At 36.2% G+C, this 18,001-nt stretch overlaps 1 protein-coding gene across 5 annotated transcripts; it reads right to left on the bottom strand.

Annotated features, from left to right (window-relative positions):
* Positions 1–52: 52 nt before the first annotated feature.
* On the bottom strand, positions 53–17,842 carry LOC130662996 (uncharacterized). 5 transcript variants are annotated; one of them, XM_057462008.1, is made up of 18 exons: positions 16,765–17,842; positions 16,257–16,345; positions 13,574–13,757; positions 12,809–13,501; positions 11,821–12,102; positions 11,195–11,738; positions 10,247–10,648; positions 9,843–10,188; positions 9,470–9,770; positions 4,632–4,709; positions 4,227–4,304; positions 4,054–4,158; positions 3,566–3,969; positions 3,352–3,489; positions 2,998–3,092; positions 1,474–2,907; positions 979–1,155; positions 53–898 (listed from the first exon to the last, which is right to left on the bottom strand). In XM_057462008.1, exons 3-18 carry the CDS (start codon positions 13,736–13,738, stop codon positions 633–635), a joined length of 5,508 nt encoding a protein of 1,835 aa, XP_057317991.1. In that variant the 5' UTR covers positions 13,739–13,757; positions 16,257–16,345; positions 16,765–17,842; the 3' UTR covers positions 53–632. The 5 variants fall into 5 exon arrangements, with proteins under 5 accessions (XP_057317991.1, XP_057317990.1, XP_057317994.1 ...); XM_057462007.1 differs by lacking the exon at positions 16,257–16,345; XM_057462011.1 differs by lacking the exon at positions 16,257–16,345 and having other exon boundaries at positions 979–1,152.
* Between the last annotated feature and the right edge of the window lie 159 nt (positions 17,843–18,001).

Genomic DNA, 18,001 nt, shown 5'->3' with positions numbered 1-18,001 from the left:
TTAACTAATTAATAAATAAAGTTAATAACGTAAATGATACACGTAAATAATCTATATATCGTTTTTGTGTCCGATTATTTATTTTTATTAATTTAACAACCGTACGTGAATTGTATGATAATTATTATTATATGTATTTGTTTATAATTTATAATTATAATGTACGTTTTTATTTTTTCAAATTAAAATAATAATAATAAAAATGATTAAAAATACTGCCAATGCACATATAATTTTTTACAATATCACGCTTTAAATTATTTTTAAAAAATATAAATTTGAGATTCGTATTATATTGGCAAGCATTTTGGCTGGTTAAATTTAAAAAACAAATATTTTCTACCGCTTATTGGTCAGCCGATTTATAAAATTTAAATCCAGTAATTAAACTGTTAAATATTTATTTATAAGTGATTACTGCACTTACGTTAACATTCTTGGACTTTACTTTAATTAAATATATTGCCGTAAGATGGTTTTAAAAAAACCCCAGCGCTTCCTCGCTCGATCCCGCTTGCCGATCGAGCATAAACTTTCCCAGTTATGCGATCCCGCGGTCGCATTAACTGACGACGAAAAATTTGTTATTTAAATTCCCAGAGCTCATCATTGAGCTTTTTTCCTTGAGGTTATCAGACCTTCCATAGTAATAAATGATTGGTTGAGTCTTCACGACCTGCCTGAAGTTCTGCGGATGCTTGAGGACCGCGGAAGTCCTCGTACCCGTCGCCGCCTGAAATAACCAGCAGCTTTGTGCGGATTATGCTGTTTGTCTGCTGGGTCTTACCGATTTTCAATGAGTAACGATTTATTTTTGAGTGGGTGTCGACTTTGGTGGGCGATGGCGCTTCTACGCATGTGAGGAAACGAACGTGTCCTGTATGGCCGTGAGGTATTCCTAGAAAATTTTCATTGTTATTGAGGCCGTGGAAGTAATTAATGGATCAGTGGATGGATGGAATTAATTATTTAAATTACCGGTAACTGATGGAGCTTGGGGTAATCTCTGTGTCGATGCTTTTATGTGCGGAATGAGTACGGTCAAAAGAACACCAGCACTTGTTCCTATCCATAAGAGATCATTGCACGCTAGAAGAGCAGTAACACGTAAGCAAGCTGCTTTATGCTGTCTTATTATGTCATCGCAACCTGCAACAAGTTTAATATTTTCGTTAAAATAAATTTCTAGTTACTAAATTATATATTTTTTTAATCCCTACGGGGTTCGAACATCACTGTTAATTTTAAACCCAAAATATCTTGATAACTATTGAGTTTTTTGAAAAATTATAAGATATGTTTTTTGTAGGAAATTTGAAGCGCTACAAAAAAGGTATCTTGTAATTTTTCAAAAAACTCAATATTTACAGAAATATTTGCGAAAAACCAACCCCACTTTTTTTGAATTTCCGTTTTTTTGTCATAATTATCTTTTTTTGAAATTTAAAAAATTTTCAAGAATTTAATACTTACTGGCAAGCATTTTGGTAACAGCAGGCGCAATATTTATGTCCGACAGACACTCATACGAGGTTGCATGATACAATTTAAGTACTGCGCTGTTATGGAGAGAAATCCACACACCCAAAGAACCTGACGCGGCGATACAAGACACTGGCCGCGCATTATCGCCACCGACATTGAAAGTGTGCTCTATCTCCAAAGTCACAATGTTTATTATCTTAACAGTATTATGGCAGCTACACCACAGCTTGTTGTTCACCGAAACTGGGACCATTTTGGTGACCGGGGACTCGGCGGTGCCGACCGACACAGTAAGCGGGTCCAGGGTGTTCCACCCGTTTTGGTCGCGACTGTACACGACGATGTCTCCGTTGGACAGTGCGACGAATACTTTGTTGTCCAAGTAGATAATCGAGTGGACGCTGCTTCCATGCTGGATTTTTATTTTGTTCTTCTTTATTCTAATGTTGTCACTGCAATTGTAAACGTGGATGCAGCCGTCTTCAGTACCCAGCCACATTGTCGGCTGGTTGGTGTCCTCGTCAGCCCCATCGATGCTCGATAAGTCGCTGTACATTGATCCCGCAGCTGTTTCAATTGTTCGAGTTATTTCGTCCGAGTCTGAGTCATCAGAACTTGAACTGCTGTCCAATTCAATGTTTCTGCCACTGGCATCGGTGTCTTGGATCGAAATACTTATTCCACTTTTACTTCCCGTTAGTGAACTATCATCATCCATGCTATTATTATTATTATTATTAATATTGTTGTTGTTGTTGTTGTTGTTGTTATTATTATTATTATTATTATTATTGTTATTATTGTTTTTGCTGTTTGATTTAATCGTACTTGTGACAGAACCAGACAATTTAGCAGGAATACCGGCGACACAAAGTATCCGAGCATTGCAGACACCGTTGCAGGAAGTAACTTGAGGAGGTTCCGGACTCAAGCTCAGCACACACACCTGTCCAACATATCCATCACTGTTGCATACCCAAACGTCCGAGGAACCTTGACCGGTAGTGATCGTGGGCGCGGCGCACGTAAACTGTAATCCCGCTCGCGTTTTACGAATCGGCAAGGGTCCAACGAATTCTGGACACGGCCTTCTGTCTGAGGAGAGGGCGAGCTTCTGCTTGGCCTCATTGAAGCTTTCTTCCCAGCTGGCACGTTTGTCCGGTTTCGTAAATATTATCGAAATGTTCTCCATTCCTGACTGAGTGTTTAGAGTGAATTCCAGACAGGCTAGTTGGGAGTGCGCGGTATTGCGGTCCGCGAGTTGACGCTGAGTTTGGCCCAGCATTTCTTTTATGAGATCTTCCAACTGATGTTTGGTTCCGTGCAGAGTGGCGGCAAGCTCTTGCAGTTGACTCAGAGTCGCACAGTCTTCGCGTAAATGATCTACTTCACGAGCCATTTTTCGTAAATTTTCGTCTTTGGCTGAAGCAAAAAAAATTTTAATACTTATTATAAGAAAATAATTAACAATCACGAATCGCTAATTACTCATTAATTATCATTATTAATTACCTTTCATTACTTCTAAATCATCTAAAGGAATTCTCATAAGTAACTTGTATTTGTTAGCTTCAAGAAGTCCAACTAAACTATTTGGACATGAGCTCCTAAATAATTAAAATTTCTTTAATTAATATATGACTACAAATAAACAAATATATATAACACGTGCCAAATGCCAAAAGGGCGTATAAAAAATTTTTTTTTTGCCATTCTTTTTAGAATCGCTCGAGATGTAAAGACCTGCAGAAAAAAAACTTTTGAAAACATTTTTAAGCTTAGAACATGTTTACAAATCGATTGGCACCAAAAAAAAAACTATACGCCCTTTTGACATTTGGCACGCGATATGTAAAATCTGCTTACGTCAATGGTTTTCTGATGGTCCCACTCCTACGTTTAATACTAGTGATAACCAAAAGATCAGAAAATAAAAAAAGTGCTCTTTCCTTCCGTGTTCCTTGATTGGAAGCGATCGTGACCAAGTCATGACGAATGAACGCTCTGAAATAAAACATTGGGATTAAAAAAATTCGTAAAAAATAATGAATATTGATGTTTATATTTATATTTATAGTACCTATCATTGGTAACAATTCCCGCGAGACCTTCGACCAGGGATTGGACCTCTCTCAAGGTGGTTTGCTGCTGTTCCCACTCGAGAGACTCGCGCTCGGTACAGTTAATCTTAACGACCAACTCGTGGACCTCCTTCTGAGCGGCAATTAATAGCTCATAATCTGGATGGGACGTGTCTGTGTGTTTCAATAGTCTCTGAATAAGCAGCTCATACCTCGGTATTTTCTGTACTGGCTTTATAAGTAACTGATCCAGTCCAAGTTTTCCCTTGTGCTCGCGCTCCATTGTCTCGAGAAATCGTGCAAATGCCGGCTTAGATTGACAAGTCGCTTTGATAGCTTTCTTCGCGGATTTCCAATTGTCGAGGAACAATGTGTAAGTTTCTAAGACCGCTGGCTTTGTAAACTGAAGACGTATTAATAGTATTAATGATAATGATAATAACAAAACTAATTATCGTAATTAAAAAAAAAACCGAAATTTACTTACGACATCAAGAAAAATATCACCGATTGTTTGACTAACTTCCCAAGTGTCTAATCGTTTTCTAAGTTGCTGTAAAAAAATTTCATGATGACTGAGAATTGCTGGCACCTGTAAATAGATTAATAAATTTGTTAGTTAAGTAATTAAATAATTAATAAATAAATAAATAAAATTACCTGGTAAAATATTTCATCGACAGTCGCTGAGTCAACAAGTCCAGCATTTTCGGAACTTTTTAGAGTTTGCAGATATTTCTGAAACAATTAATGTAAATAATAATAATAAATTAACAAATATACGGTAAAAATTTTTAATTTTTTCGGAGTACACTTTATTCCGAGGAGAGTTTTAAAAATTAGCCACTCAAATTGCTGAAATATATTAATATTTTATAAATTTATTAAACATAAAAAATGAATTCTATTAAATATAAATGTATTTTGAAGTTTAAACTCCTAATTGGATTGGATAAGATGTAAAATAAAAACTCTTTTGATAACTCTGAGTGATTTTTCAATAAACTCCAAAATTTCGATCGTCCGAAACATAGACATACTTATATATATGTAACAACTACTTACATTGACTAGTATTTGCAAGGCCTCCACATATGATTTTTCAGTGTCGTAAAGCTCCACTACAACGTGCGTTCTCGTGTCCTGTAAGAAAATAAATATGAGATTGTAAAATAAATAAATTATACGAGTGACCAGTAAATGAAACTGTCAAAAATTTTCAGAGTTAACGCAAATTAAATCCAGAGCGACGATTTATTATTTATTTAATTCCTTCATAGTGAAATTGACTTCGAAAGGGAGTTTATTTTATCACCAAAACTCCGGATCTAAGCGCATGCGGATTTAATTAATTAAAATCCACATCACTCCTAAATCACTCCGCTGAATAAAAACTCCCTATTTACTCCTTACGCGGAGTGATTTTTAAAAAACTTGGAAACTCCGAGTGACAGAGTGAGTTCAGACTCAAATAAAATCCATATTCACTCTAAATTAACTCCTAATTTTTTACAGCAAAGTCACACAAATTAATAACCACTATGATAAATATAATGAATACCAAAGCTAGACGCATGATTGGCTCAATGTCTTGTGTGATATCGTCATTAATATTCAGACGACTATCGAGGGAAGTATTTATGACGAAATCAAGTGGTAGCAATGATGACATAAATCTTTTAAAGACATTCAGTATGTGTAAAGGCATCTCCTCAGATTACGCTTTTAATGTATAGTATAAATTTGTAATTGTTAATTGATGATAAGATTATTTATTTGTTGGTTTGCTTATTCGTTATCAGTAGAAAAACTTTGATTGAAGAAAACACAGTCACAAATTCCGACAGCTATGAACAGAGATATAAAAAATCTTATAAGCGGGAGATACTATCAACCTGTTATGGCCCACGCAGTCGAACGGAATGATATGATATGAAGTGATATTACTTTGCCCGAATTCGTACGCTTAATTGAGAGGATTTACGTCACAACTCCGGCACGTGTTTCACGTGAATGCACAGCATTCACGGGTTGACAACTCCACGTGCAATCATTATCCTAAGTAATTGTGTGTAAGCTCAGAAAGGGGTTTGTAATTTTATTTTTGTCTTATCTTATTTAAGTGTTTGCAATTTGATTGTCTTTGTTATTAATAGATTATTTAGGGGAGAGTTATAACAAAAAATTCCATGAGTGTGAATGTACCAGACGTTAGACAAATTTCAAAATACAAATAAACGAATTAAATCATTTAAAATATAAAAATTTAAAAAAGGAACGAACTCATTTTCAAATTCTATAAATGTGTATTTTTTTAATTTCATTTCATTTTTAATTATTTATCAAGTAGCACACTTGCCTTTGTGACATCTATAAGATATCAGTTTTTAGGATGTACCTGAAGATCGAAACGTTTTTCGCGCGGAACGAAAATAAAAAATAAAAATCAAAAGTAGAAAATCTACTAGATCTAGATTTCTGCGATGTTTCACATGGGCGCTAGTATGTCAGCCGAAACTTGTAGGCCACCCCCTAGTACCCCTGCAGTCAAATTACATCAATTTTTTTCATTTTCGTTGCGCGAAAAACGTTCTGATCTTCAGATATATTTTTTAGGCTACTTTTTGACATATCGACAAGGCACCAATGTGTTGACAAAACGATCAGAAATTTATGTCACCGAATAAATATCTACTCAAAAGACTCAACACAAGTCACGACAAAAAGTAAATTCCAAATAGTGGTAAAATGAGTCATCCAAATAACTTTTTAATTGACATAAGACAGGAAGAGCAACAAAAATTTTCTCTGTCTCCGGAACCAACATTTGCATGTCGTATTTATACCAAAAAAGGTGACTTTGAAAAAAAAATTGTCTTATCCTTTTAAAAGACATCTCGAAGTTGTATCTGTGCTACTTGGGTTCACTTAGGGAAGACCGGGGTGCCACGGCCCCCTGGGGTACGGTGGCCCCCCTAAAAAATTTGGTAAAAATTTTTTTTTTTTCATTTTCGGTCAAATCTTGTTATCTCTGATGTTTTAAAGATATTTTAAGCTGATCTGCGAAATCTGGCGCATAATGGACCACCTGAACCAAATTAGGTTGACCTATAGATTAAAAGCCATAAAAAATAATTACCGGCTTAAGGGGGCTGTCGTGCCCCGGTCTCCCCTATTTCAAAATTTTGAAAATTGACAGCTACTACGAGTAATCTCTTATTATTCGGTGGATTTTTTTTTTTTTACAGTCGTAAAAATAATTAAATAAAAAACTAATTTCTACTTGTTTACATTATTATGCTGGTGTAGTTATTAATTTTGAAAATAATTATTAAGTAATTTAGTGGATTAATTTACTCGCGAATCACTCGACAGAGGTAAATTATTTAAAATATTTAAATTTATCAATTAATAATCGATGGCTTTTAATGCTGTATTAATAGATTACTACTTAATTATTTGTTTTTATATAACATTATTAATACATATACGAACGCCACATGCAATCAAGAACATAAGTGGCGGCCCGAATCTTCGAATAAAAAACCCGATGTTGTTGTTCTAATCTATTTGTGTTGTTTAGTTGCAATTGCACTGTTATTTTTATTAATATTATTAGTATTTTTAGTAATATCAAGAAACAAGATTCTATATATAGGTATATATGTATTTAATTTTGTATCGAGATATAACAATTAGTCCAATCTTATTTCTTTTTATAGGTTTTACTCAACTTATATCTGTTGAGATTTGACGTAAATCTTTTGCGGGAATTAGTATTAATTTTCTTTATTTTTGTAACTTCTCACTTTGAAAATTTAAAATTTAAAAAGAGGGAAGTTTTAGATTTTGGTCCGATTTTCGAAAATCGACTTTTCATTAGATGTCTGCATTTTGAGGTCCTAGGAAGCTGTGCTGACTATTGTTATATGTAGGTCCGCGTATGTGCGCGTGTGTGTCAGAAATTAATTTAATTTGACATATCAGTACACGGAAAAAAATGAACTATATAAATTGAGAATGATAAGTAATATAATGATAAAGTGATCAGTTTATACCATCATTCTAAATAGTAATTTTTTCATTTATGATTCAAACGTGAATAATTACAGGATAAGTATGAAAATTTATTGTCTATGTAAGAAAAATTACTATTTGCCCGAGTCGAAATATTGGACGTAAATTGAACTTTTTTAACGTAAATTGAACGTTTTGAACGTAGATTGGAGTATCATAAATTGAAAACATATTTATCATAAAACTAAAACTCATTTATAATTCCAATAAGAAAACAAAAGCATATATCAAAAAATTTTTTTCATCGATTTTGTACTCCTGGATTATAATCACGTCAATTCCCTAAAATTTTGTCGTCCGCTTTTCTGGCTCTTAAATAAAGAATTCGTATTTTTAAAAAAAATTTTTTTCAGTTTCATACTTCTATCTTTAACACTATATATGTATATCTGTTCATATATTATGATATCAAGGTGATGAAAATTGTGATTACAAATATTGAAATAAATTAATTGATGTTATCATTAAACTAAAATCATAACTCATGAAATTATCAATTTTTTATGAACCAAAATACAAAAAAATCCTTCAAATTACTTTCAAAACGTTAAAAACGTTCAATTTACGTTTAAAACGTTAAGAACGTTCAATTTACGTCTAATATTTCGACTCGGGTGAACTTTAAAAATCGTCACTGATACTTAGAAAATAGACGACACGTATTATAAAATTTACTATTTGAATGTTAAAATTCTCCATATTGACAACCGGGTTCCGGGTTATAATTTCAAATACTAATTTTTGAAGTGTTTTTTTCCCGTGTAGACAGTGACAATAAAATGGAATTAAATTTTTAAAGAGCAACCGAGAAAAGAAATATCATTTTTTGTTGAATAAAATTGTAATCACGCGGCAAAACTAGGTGATACTTAGTAGCATACTATAAATAAAAAATAACGAGTCTGTATGTCTACAAGAAAGAATAAGAAGCAGAAAAAGAGTAAGAGGGAATAAAAAATGTTGTGTTGTATTGGTGGTCTAGCAGCAAACCCTGTGGGCGACACAGGAAATCCTCACCTGAGCCAACACGGATATGACGTTAAATATAGTTTCCGGCTAGTACTATTTAGTCTGCACAACATAGTAGTCCGATGTCCGTTTGGTGGACCGTAAAAGGAGTAAGTAAGTTAAATAGAGAGTAAGAATTATTATAAGAATCATTTATTCATTCATATGTTGTTACGTTTAAATACTCATCCGCTGACGTCAATCCGCGACTAGCAGAGGCCAATTCATTCATCTCTAGCCGATTTGTTTTGTTATTCACAGGTTAAATTATCATATTTTATTTTTCTTGTTTTTTAAATTACTATTTATCCAGGCGTACGTCAGAATATAATTGGTGCGTAAAAACCGTTGGTTAGCGCTTTGATTAAACGCTCGAGTGATTGCGGTAATTTTTAAATAAAATCCACGCTAATGTGGTTATTTTTTCGCCCACTCGTTTGTTGCCTCCGAGATCTGTACACAGTCGAGTCAAAGTCTGTTTACGATTTACAATCATAAACCGCAAAACAATCTCCGACATGTATCACCCGGATATTTATAGATCTCGATGCCTATGAGTGTTCACCCAAAGATTCTTATGTCACACTCGTACGAAATAGAATAAAAAAAAATATATTTAAAACAAATATATAAGTGTGTTATTGTTTTTATTGAACGGCATAAATTATTTTATATTTAATATACTGCTATTTTTATTATTTTATTTTCTAGCGTCGTATTCAGTAGTTTATAAACTACTCAACATTCCACCGGAATGTTTAACGTTTTATAAATAACTTAAACTATCAACTATCTTGAAGCAAGACATAGAAACTTACGTTTCGATGAGTGGTAGGCGCCCGTGCTACCCGTTCAGAGGACCCACGGAGAAGTTGGGCCAGCAGTTCCGGGCTGGGCCCTGGGAGACCTTCGAGTTTGCTTGGACTGGAAGTCGCTCGGTGGTGGCACGGAGTCGGGGGCTCTGAGTTGCTGTTACTTCCTGCGCTGTAAGACAGATTTGCAGATACTTTTCTCTTTGGTCCAAGACTGTCTGACAGGCTCGTATCAGCGATACGGGGCTTTGCCATTTCAGCTTCTAACATTTGCCCGTACGGTCCGCGAAGTGGTCTCTTACTGTATCTAATAATACCCATCGGTTGTTATTATTATTAAATATAGATTGTTTTTATAAATGTCCAAGTATATATTTACCTTCGAGGTACATGACCTTCACAGTCTGAAACATCACTCAAGGTAGCCGGTAAGTCATCCTTCTCTTCCTTCTCCTCTTTACTATTATCGTCTTTATCGTCTTTCTCTTCGCTACTCTGAGCAGACAATTTGTTTCTGTCATTTTCTGAGGGTTCCGGCCACTGGGTTATGTACACGCCTTTTCTGCGTTTACTCGTGTCACCGCGACTTCTGCGAACTTTACCCGTAGGCGCTACCACCTCAGGTATCTTTTCACTTGGCACTTTGACCGATTCGTTGGCTGCCTGACTCATCCGCGATTCTTCAGACGGCGGTGTGATTATTACCTGATGTAACTCTAACCGATCTGCAGATAAACAATTTTTCAAACAAAAGCTAAAGAAAAAAAAAACGATAATAAATACCTTTAGATTCGTTATCATCAATTTCTTTAGTATCAGCTTTATCTTCCTTGTCATCAACACAAAGCTCAGGTTGGACCGAATTGACGGGCGAGGGTTCTCGGCACTCCAGCACCGGAGGTTCGGGACTAGTCAGGGCACTGGAGGTTGCCAGGCTGTCGGACCCGTCGCTCCGGGGTCTGACCTCCTCGCCGAGGGTCTGATTTACCCCTAGACCCTCGGTGGAGCCGACGGCGCTGTCGACGCTCGCTATCGAGGCCCTCGGACTCTGTGGGTTCGGGCTGTTTTGCGAGGCAGCTCCTGGACTCGTTGCGCCAGATCTTCTTCGTGGCAACGTACTCGCTCTTACATCCTTCAGCTGAACTCGATTTACATTTGAAATTGGTTGCGTTCTATGACGATTACCTAATAGAGAACACACGCTCTTATACATAATAAGCTTATGCAATTATTTTAATTGTCTCTGGCCATTACAGAGGCTAGCAATCGATAATTTGTAACAATGCGCGGATTAGGGCATCAGTAATTTTATTAATAATAAAAATAATAAATAATTTTTTTTTCTTTATTTATAAAAGAGATTATTCAAGTGTAAATAAATATCTGTCTATATATATAGTTAAGTAAGTAGTAGATGTATTAAAGTGACGGGCGCATCGGCTTCAAGGTTTCCACCCAAACACGTCGTATGTGCCAACGTTGTTATTTTGAAAGCGTCTATACTTGATAGTGTCGAGAGGTGAATTTTCATATCTATCATCGCGATGGCTACTGACTATTGCGCGACAAATATTTTAATATACAATATTATATAAATATATGCGTAAAAATAAATAAATAATAAAAAATATTAATAATTATAATTTTATTTATGTTTAATAGATAAATGGGTCAATGACCCACTGCTCGGGCAACACACACAAGCTGTCAGAGTCAAAGAGTATCAGTTACCTTGATTGAAGTCCACTTGGCCGAAGGATGCGCTCCTAAAGGGCACACCAGTTCGGTGAAAAGTAAGGAGAGACGTACGAGGCTCCAACGTGGTCACTGCGTCCCTGGCCTCGCTCTCGCTGCTACCGCCAGATACTGATGGATTCGTTGTTATTGTTGATGTAAAATCGTAAAGATTATCTTTACACTTAGCACTATCAACCACCAAAGAATCACTGTACTGCCTTAAGTGTTTTGGCTCACTGTAGTACGCGTCCGACGATAGCCGTCTTACTTCGTCATTATCACCACTTTTTTTGTTAATCGCACTGACGGACGAGGGCTTTGACCACGAGCTTCTCAATGACCATGTGCTGGGCTTTTCATCAATCACTTGATTAACAGTCGAACACTCTTGGTAATCATCACCGTCTACACTCGTGCTTCTCTCTAATAAAGTCCTTTCGTTACTGTCATTTTTATTGCTCTCGACGAATCCTGGATCGTGGATTGGACGGTCTTCGCTGTAGATGTAATTTCGCGGTGTCGATCGATTGGTTATCGACTGAAAATAAAACGAAAACATTAGATTTTATTGGATGGTCACGGGAGGGTTTCAGTTGGAGAGGGTTCAGAACAACACGAACCTGAGGGTACTGGTGATAGTGGTGATGATGGTGGTGATGATTATTGTGGTTGACTTGTTGACCAGGTAGCGAAGGTGGAGGCGGCGGTGGCGACGCATGAAGACGTGAAGGTTTTCGCGGCGGTGGTACTGGCGCCGTTGTGTTTTTCAATTTCTCCGTCAACTCGCGAAGACGCTCGGCTTTGTCGGTGCGGGGGCCGGAAGAGGACTTTTTCCCATTTCCTCCTCCGCCCCCACTCCATCTGAATCTGTGCAGCCGGTCCACCGCTGGTATGTTTTGTTCCTGGGATTTTAAATAAATGTAAATAACAATAAATAAATAATATAATTTGTAATGTTGTTGCGGTGTTTGGAAGAAATAGAAAAATTTCGAACGAGTGATTCACTTGAGACGGATATTTATCGTCTATTCGGTAAGCCCATCATCGTAATCCAAAAGTCAGGGATAGCACACTGAAAGCACACAGCTATGTCGTGAAAACACACATATTATATCCTCTTGCTCTTACTCTTTTCTCTCTCGACGATAAAAATAGGCCATCACTTGGTCTCGGCTTAAATACAGACGCGAGTTTAGAGAGCGACGCTAATGTTTAAGCTAGTGGATATGTTGATACCGTACGCGCATTATTGTCGGCTCACTATTTTTTACCATCAACTATTAATTATAGATGTGATTTAAAAGCTTTACAACAAAATGCTTTTTTTCCGAAAAAAAATATAAAAAACATACATATTTTTATTTTAGTAACTTTTAAAAACACTGTGACAAATACTTTTTAATAACAATGACGTCCACTGAATGTTGTCATCCTTTAATGTCTATCGACATTGTTTTTATTTATTTATTTTTTTTTTAAACTTATTTATAATTTAAATATCGAAATGATGTTCAGCGAGTGAGTAAACAAATAAATGGATAGATATAGAGTGTTGTCGAGTATGTAATTAAAAAATACATGTATGAGAATGTAAGCAGATAAGAGTACCTGTAGTTTGAAGGAATGATGTTTGGTCCAATGAGCAATTTGTCGCGGCACAGAGACAGCGTTAATTGTCGGAGCAAAAGCACAAGTGGGCAGTACGGCGTTGGCAGAGTTGGTGTAAGCCTTAGCTGCTGGTTTGGCGGCGGGAGTTGTCGACGACGACGACGACGATGACGAGGATGATTGCAACTGGGAGCCGTGGCTTCCCATTAGCTGCAGCCCCCCGCAGTTATTATTAGCATTTGAGTTTGACGGTAGTCGGTTGGACTGGGTTGTTGTTCTGGTGGGAGGCGGCGAAGATTGTCCTCCTACTCTTACTACTCCTCGTGCACGATCGACGGCAGCGTTGCCGATGCTTCCGCCCGAGCTATAACTGCCTCCACTGGTACTGATGTTGCCGGCGTTGTTACCTCCACTGCGTTCTCCACTTGCTGATGAACATACACTTGGACTTGATGATAGTCCGGTGAGTGTTCGCGGCAGAGGGAGCCGCGAACGTGGACCGATGCAGCAGCAGTCGCCGATTCCGCTGATCGGCTGTACCTTCTCCGAGGCCGGGGCTTTGATGCTCGTCAGCAGACTAGTGTCTGTCAGACGCTCACGAGAGTCGCTTTTGCGACAGCAGTATTTTCTCTGACAGCTCTCGGACGAGGTGTCTGTCGGTATTGGTGACACTGCCGGTGTCGGTACTCTCTCCTAAACAAATATGAATATATATAATAAATTACAAGTATAAAACATGCTTGTTTGGTTGATTAAATTGTTTACCTGAGAAAGACGTATCGCATATTTGGTACCACCTAAAACGACGTACGCACTTCCAGTATTTCCGGTCATAGTTCGAGTTGCTCCACCTGTATACCATCCCGCCAATCCACCGCTCTGCCTCTCGTTCTCGCCACCACCATCCCCTTCTCCGCCGACGCGGGGCATTCTTCATCCTTCTTTCAACCTTTAATTTATAAATTTACTCAACGTTAGCGAAAAATAAAATAAAACAACTATAGATCCGCGTAACTAAGTAGACGAAATTATCTAAATAAATTTATGAGTCTGGATAAAAATGAATGGGCAGAGGCTTAAAATTATTGGTGATAAAAATAATTTAAAAACACATGAGTGACTTTAAAACTCGGATGCTCGGTAAATTTGTTTGTGTGCGTGTGTGTTGTGCGTCTAAAAATAAATATTATCCGCGAGTCGCGAGTGGACGAGCAATTTAATTGGCCGAATGGAAGAGACAACCATTTATCTGCTGGAATCCCACTGGTTTATAAAAGACAGAGGTATCCAAACACACGTGCCAGCAATTTACTGGTCATTCGTTGTACTCAACTGTGCGCCGGAGTTATTATTGCGAAATACTTATACTTTTATCCATCCTATTTGCTCATGGACATCAAAGTCTTTTTATACTGCTAAGTGTCTACTCAATCAATTTGTTACATATATATATACACATTTAATGGACTCATTACCCTATTTATATATTTATGTCACAACAGTAATCCCGTTATGACAGCTAAGTCTCATTACTGTTAATTTAATTGGGCACAAAATCCCCAACGCAAGTCCTACTCCAGCATATTGTTCTTGTGTATTTGTTGACTGATTGAGATGAATTGTTCCGTGATAGTCCAATTCAAAAGTATTTTGGGCAGAAATTTTGTCTGAGCCTTTACCCATAGAAAATCTTCGTATGTAGAAACAATAACATCTGCTGCGCGTGCGCGAGTACATTTTTATAGACAATCAATTATTTTTCAAAAACGATGGTCAAAAATTTTCAATTTTTTTATACGGTTTTCAAATTTGGTTTCTGTAATACATCAAATATTTATCTGTTCCTTTGATTCGGAGTCGATCAAAATTTTGACGTTTTTCTCAAAATTTGGTTCAAAATACGCTCATGGTATTTTTAATTTGTAAAATAAAAATCAAGAGGTTCAGTTAAACCTTTTGAAAAATTTTTAAGCGCGACAAATCCACGCGCGTGTAAAAGATTGCGACCAACACAACAAACAATTATTTGAGATTAATATAATACTAAAGATTAAGTAAGCCGTTAAAAAGATCTATCCTCAATCATAATCCGTTTTAAGTATTTAAACATCCCGCCCCGAGACCTTGAAATACATATATACATGTATATATATATATTACGTCTCAAAATACCTTATTATTGTGTGTCTCAGATAAAAAAACACCGATGATTCAAACAAACGCCTAAATACACAGTCTCAAAATTTGTTATAAAAATCATTAACAATTATTATAAAAACTTTTTAGAGACTTAAAATATAACCGAATGATTAATAATAGATGTGATTAACGGAAAATAATTTGGAGTCGCTCCAAAAATTTCTGGTGAAATCCACTTAGTGGCAGAGACACAATACACACACACTCACACTAATTTAAGAGAGCCCGTGAATTGAGATAATAAATAGACGTTTGTACTGAGTAAAAACAATTATATGGCGTTTTACTATCAAGCACTTTGTCATTGAAGATTTATTGAACTTGATAAGAATCCGTTTACCTGGCAGTTGGACAACATTTAACATTTTAGTGTCTATATATAAATGACGTATTTTTTTAGCGTTACACCATCGCGAGTTATGCTGGGGACCACGTGAGCAAGGTCTTTCAAGGCCGTGTTATAATTGTGATTATAATTATGGTAATATATATATGTTTTTTTTTTCGAGTTAATTTAAATCGGCAGCAAGACAATGACGCGGTGAGTGAACAGAAGTAACTGGCATCGGTAGTTGTCTGGTAGTTTTTATGAGCAGAGGAGCAGTAGTGTCTCGTGAGCACGGATGGGACGATCATCAACGTCAACCTACACGTTAAAAGGTGTAGGTATATTAGCCGTGTACATAGCAAGTTACCAACTACCCAACTATCCGAGTGCTCAGTGGTGTATTAGCACAGCTGTGGGCAGCTGTGGGGCCACCTCGGTGAAAGTAACTACAAGACAAGACTATATGATCAAAAGAGTCACATTACTCTCTAGCCGTGTCGGCGCAATGACTGACTCGAAAACCTAATGTATAATAAATAATAATATAATACAATAAATCTTTAATATTAATATTAATATCAAGCTGAGACTCAAAGACTTTTTGACGTGAGTCATCTTTTTTCTAAATAGACTAGCTGGTATCCAGTTATAATATTTGGTGATGCGATGACTTTGCTCCGATCTTATATATACCGCTGGCTACTAATATATATATAATATATATATATAGGTATATGTATATATAACTACGCTAGACTAAGTAGTTGTGTGTGGGCTCAGACGGACAACAGATATCGCGTGACGATATCTTGCGGTCAATCATGTCAGTGATTGCTGTTTTGTGTAAGAAGAGTCATTTTATTTACACTAGATTTATGAGCTTGTTGTTGTTATTATTTTTATTTTTATTGGATAACTTACTTTCAGCAATAATTGGTCATACGCCGAATAAAATGGGTGATGAATTAATTACTGTGATCATCTTGACCAGCTATTAAGCCGTCAGTGCCCTACAAAAATGTATACAGATGATTTTTAATCGCCAAGCTCGGTATTGTGCCGGTAACGAAAAATAAAAAATATAAAATTCGCGTCAAGACAGTAATCATACCGTAGCTATCACGCACTATCGCATCTTATTTCAACCACGCACACGTTTTTGATACCCGAGTTCGAGTTATGACTGTTATATATCGTATGTATATATGTATATATACATATAAGTGGGGAATGCAGCGGTTACCATTCAATTGGAACGCGCCTTCTTGGCGTACCTTTCTTTTCTCTGTATCACTTTTTACAATCTCGATTGTTTTTATCACTCGTTATTCATAAATTGTCATTATCAATTCTCTTTTTATTACTATTAATCTTGATAACAGCAGTACTGCACGTGTTTGGATCAAAATTTAAAGATTTTTATAGTTACCAATTATAAAGTCTTGATTGGATGTCACTGCGGGCCAATTGTTCATGTTTATTTGTTGTTGACGTCGTTACTTTATTAAATAATTCACATTATGCAGAATAGTTTTGCGGACAAAGTCGGCCGAGCTCGGTGGTATCAAGTTGTCTTACTAATGTATGCAATGGTATGTATGTATGATATATATTTATTATTAACGGTCAAGAGTTTTAAAATCGGTCGTAACTATTTCGGTCGAGTTGGAGTGACTATACCTGGGCCCAACCTGATGTCAACTGGACAACTGACGTGTAAATGTAACCACGCAGTGTTTAAGTATTGCAATAAAAGCTAAGCAAACCAAAGTTAAGGCGATATGCCAGACAGTACGGGTTTTTTAACCGGACACGATCAAGAAGTATAAGAATACGAATAAGAATAAGAACAAGTTGAAGAATAAGAAGAAGAATAAGGAGAATAACAAGTAGAAGGGGGTTACATTAGCTAATTCAGGCTTCGTACGATGAATATTTAAGTTTATTAATATGAAACAATGTGTGTTGTAGGCACATTGTATGCGTGTGTATGGATGTATGTATGTGCGTGTATCACAAAATATTAAGTTGAGCAAATAAAGTAGACAGGCGACACTGATTTTGATGATATTTTATGTTGTCGAGTGTACTTCTGGTTAAACTTGTAGAGACAAGACACACTGAGCTGAATAAACGGGGATAATGTCATCGTCCGAAACAACCAGAGATTAAACTGATAAAAGTCGCGGTGTCATTATTAAAAAACAACTCCAAGTAACTTTAAAAGTTAATTATAGTAATAATAATGATAATGGTACTGAAAATAATGATAATGGTATGTACTAATACTAATAATGATAATAGTTGTAATGAAATATTGTTGCACACAGGTGGTTGATGATATTTGTTTAAGAGTTTCTGGGTAAAAACAACTGAGCGAAAATTAAAACGCGGGGAGTTATTATTATTTAACTTTTTAATTTGTTTATTCAACGAACGGGCTAAACGAGTGACGTGAGAAGAGCTTCGCGGTTTTAAAACACACCGGTCCCTGTTCAACGACACAATGAAATCAAACTCGTTGTTGCAACGACCACGGGAAAAAGAGAAAGAGAGAGAGAGAAAGATAACTGGTTCTGGATGCCAAGAATATGTATATATATATATGTATACTTATATATTCTTCATTGTATTACATATGTATATATATATACAAATATTGTGAG

Source organism: Microplitis mediator, chromosome 2, assembly GCF_029852145.1.
Source record: "Microplitis mediator isolate UGA2020A chromosome 2, iyMicMedi2.1, whole genome shotgun sequence".
Taxonomy (NCBI): Eukaryota; Metazoa; Arthropoda; class Insecta; order Hymenoptera; family Braconidae; genus Microplitis; species Microplitis mediator.
The sequence above is the reverse complement of the archived record's forward strand: the minus strand, read 5'-3'. Positions and strand labels throughout refer to the sequence as shown.

Excerpts from the sequence above, each read along its gene's own strand:
- LOC130662996 (XM_057462008.1), bottom strand. The coding sequence starts at position 13,738 with ATGCCCCGCGTCGGCGGAGAAGGGGATGGTGGTGGCGAGAACGAGAGG. Across the intron at positions 13,502-13,573 it reads ATGCGATACGTCTTTCTCAG|GAGAGAGTACCGACACCGGC; the intron begins GTAAACAATTTA and ends ATATTTGTTTAG. Across the intron at positions 9,771-9,842 it reads GAAGGTCATGTACCTCGAAG|ATACAGTAAGAGACCACTTC; the intron begins GTAAATATATAC and ends GGGTATTATTAG.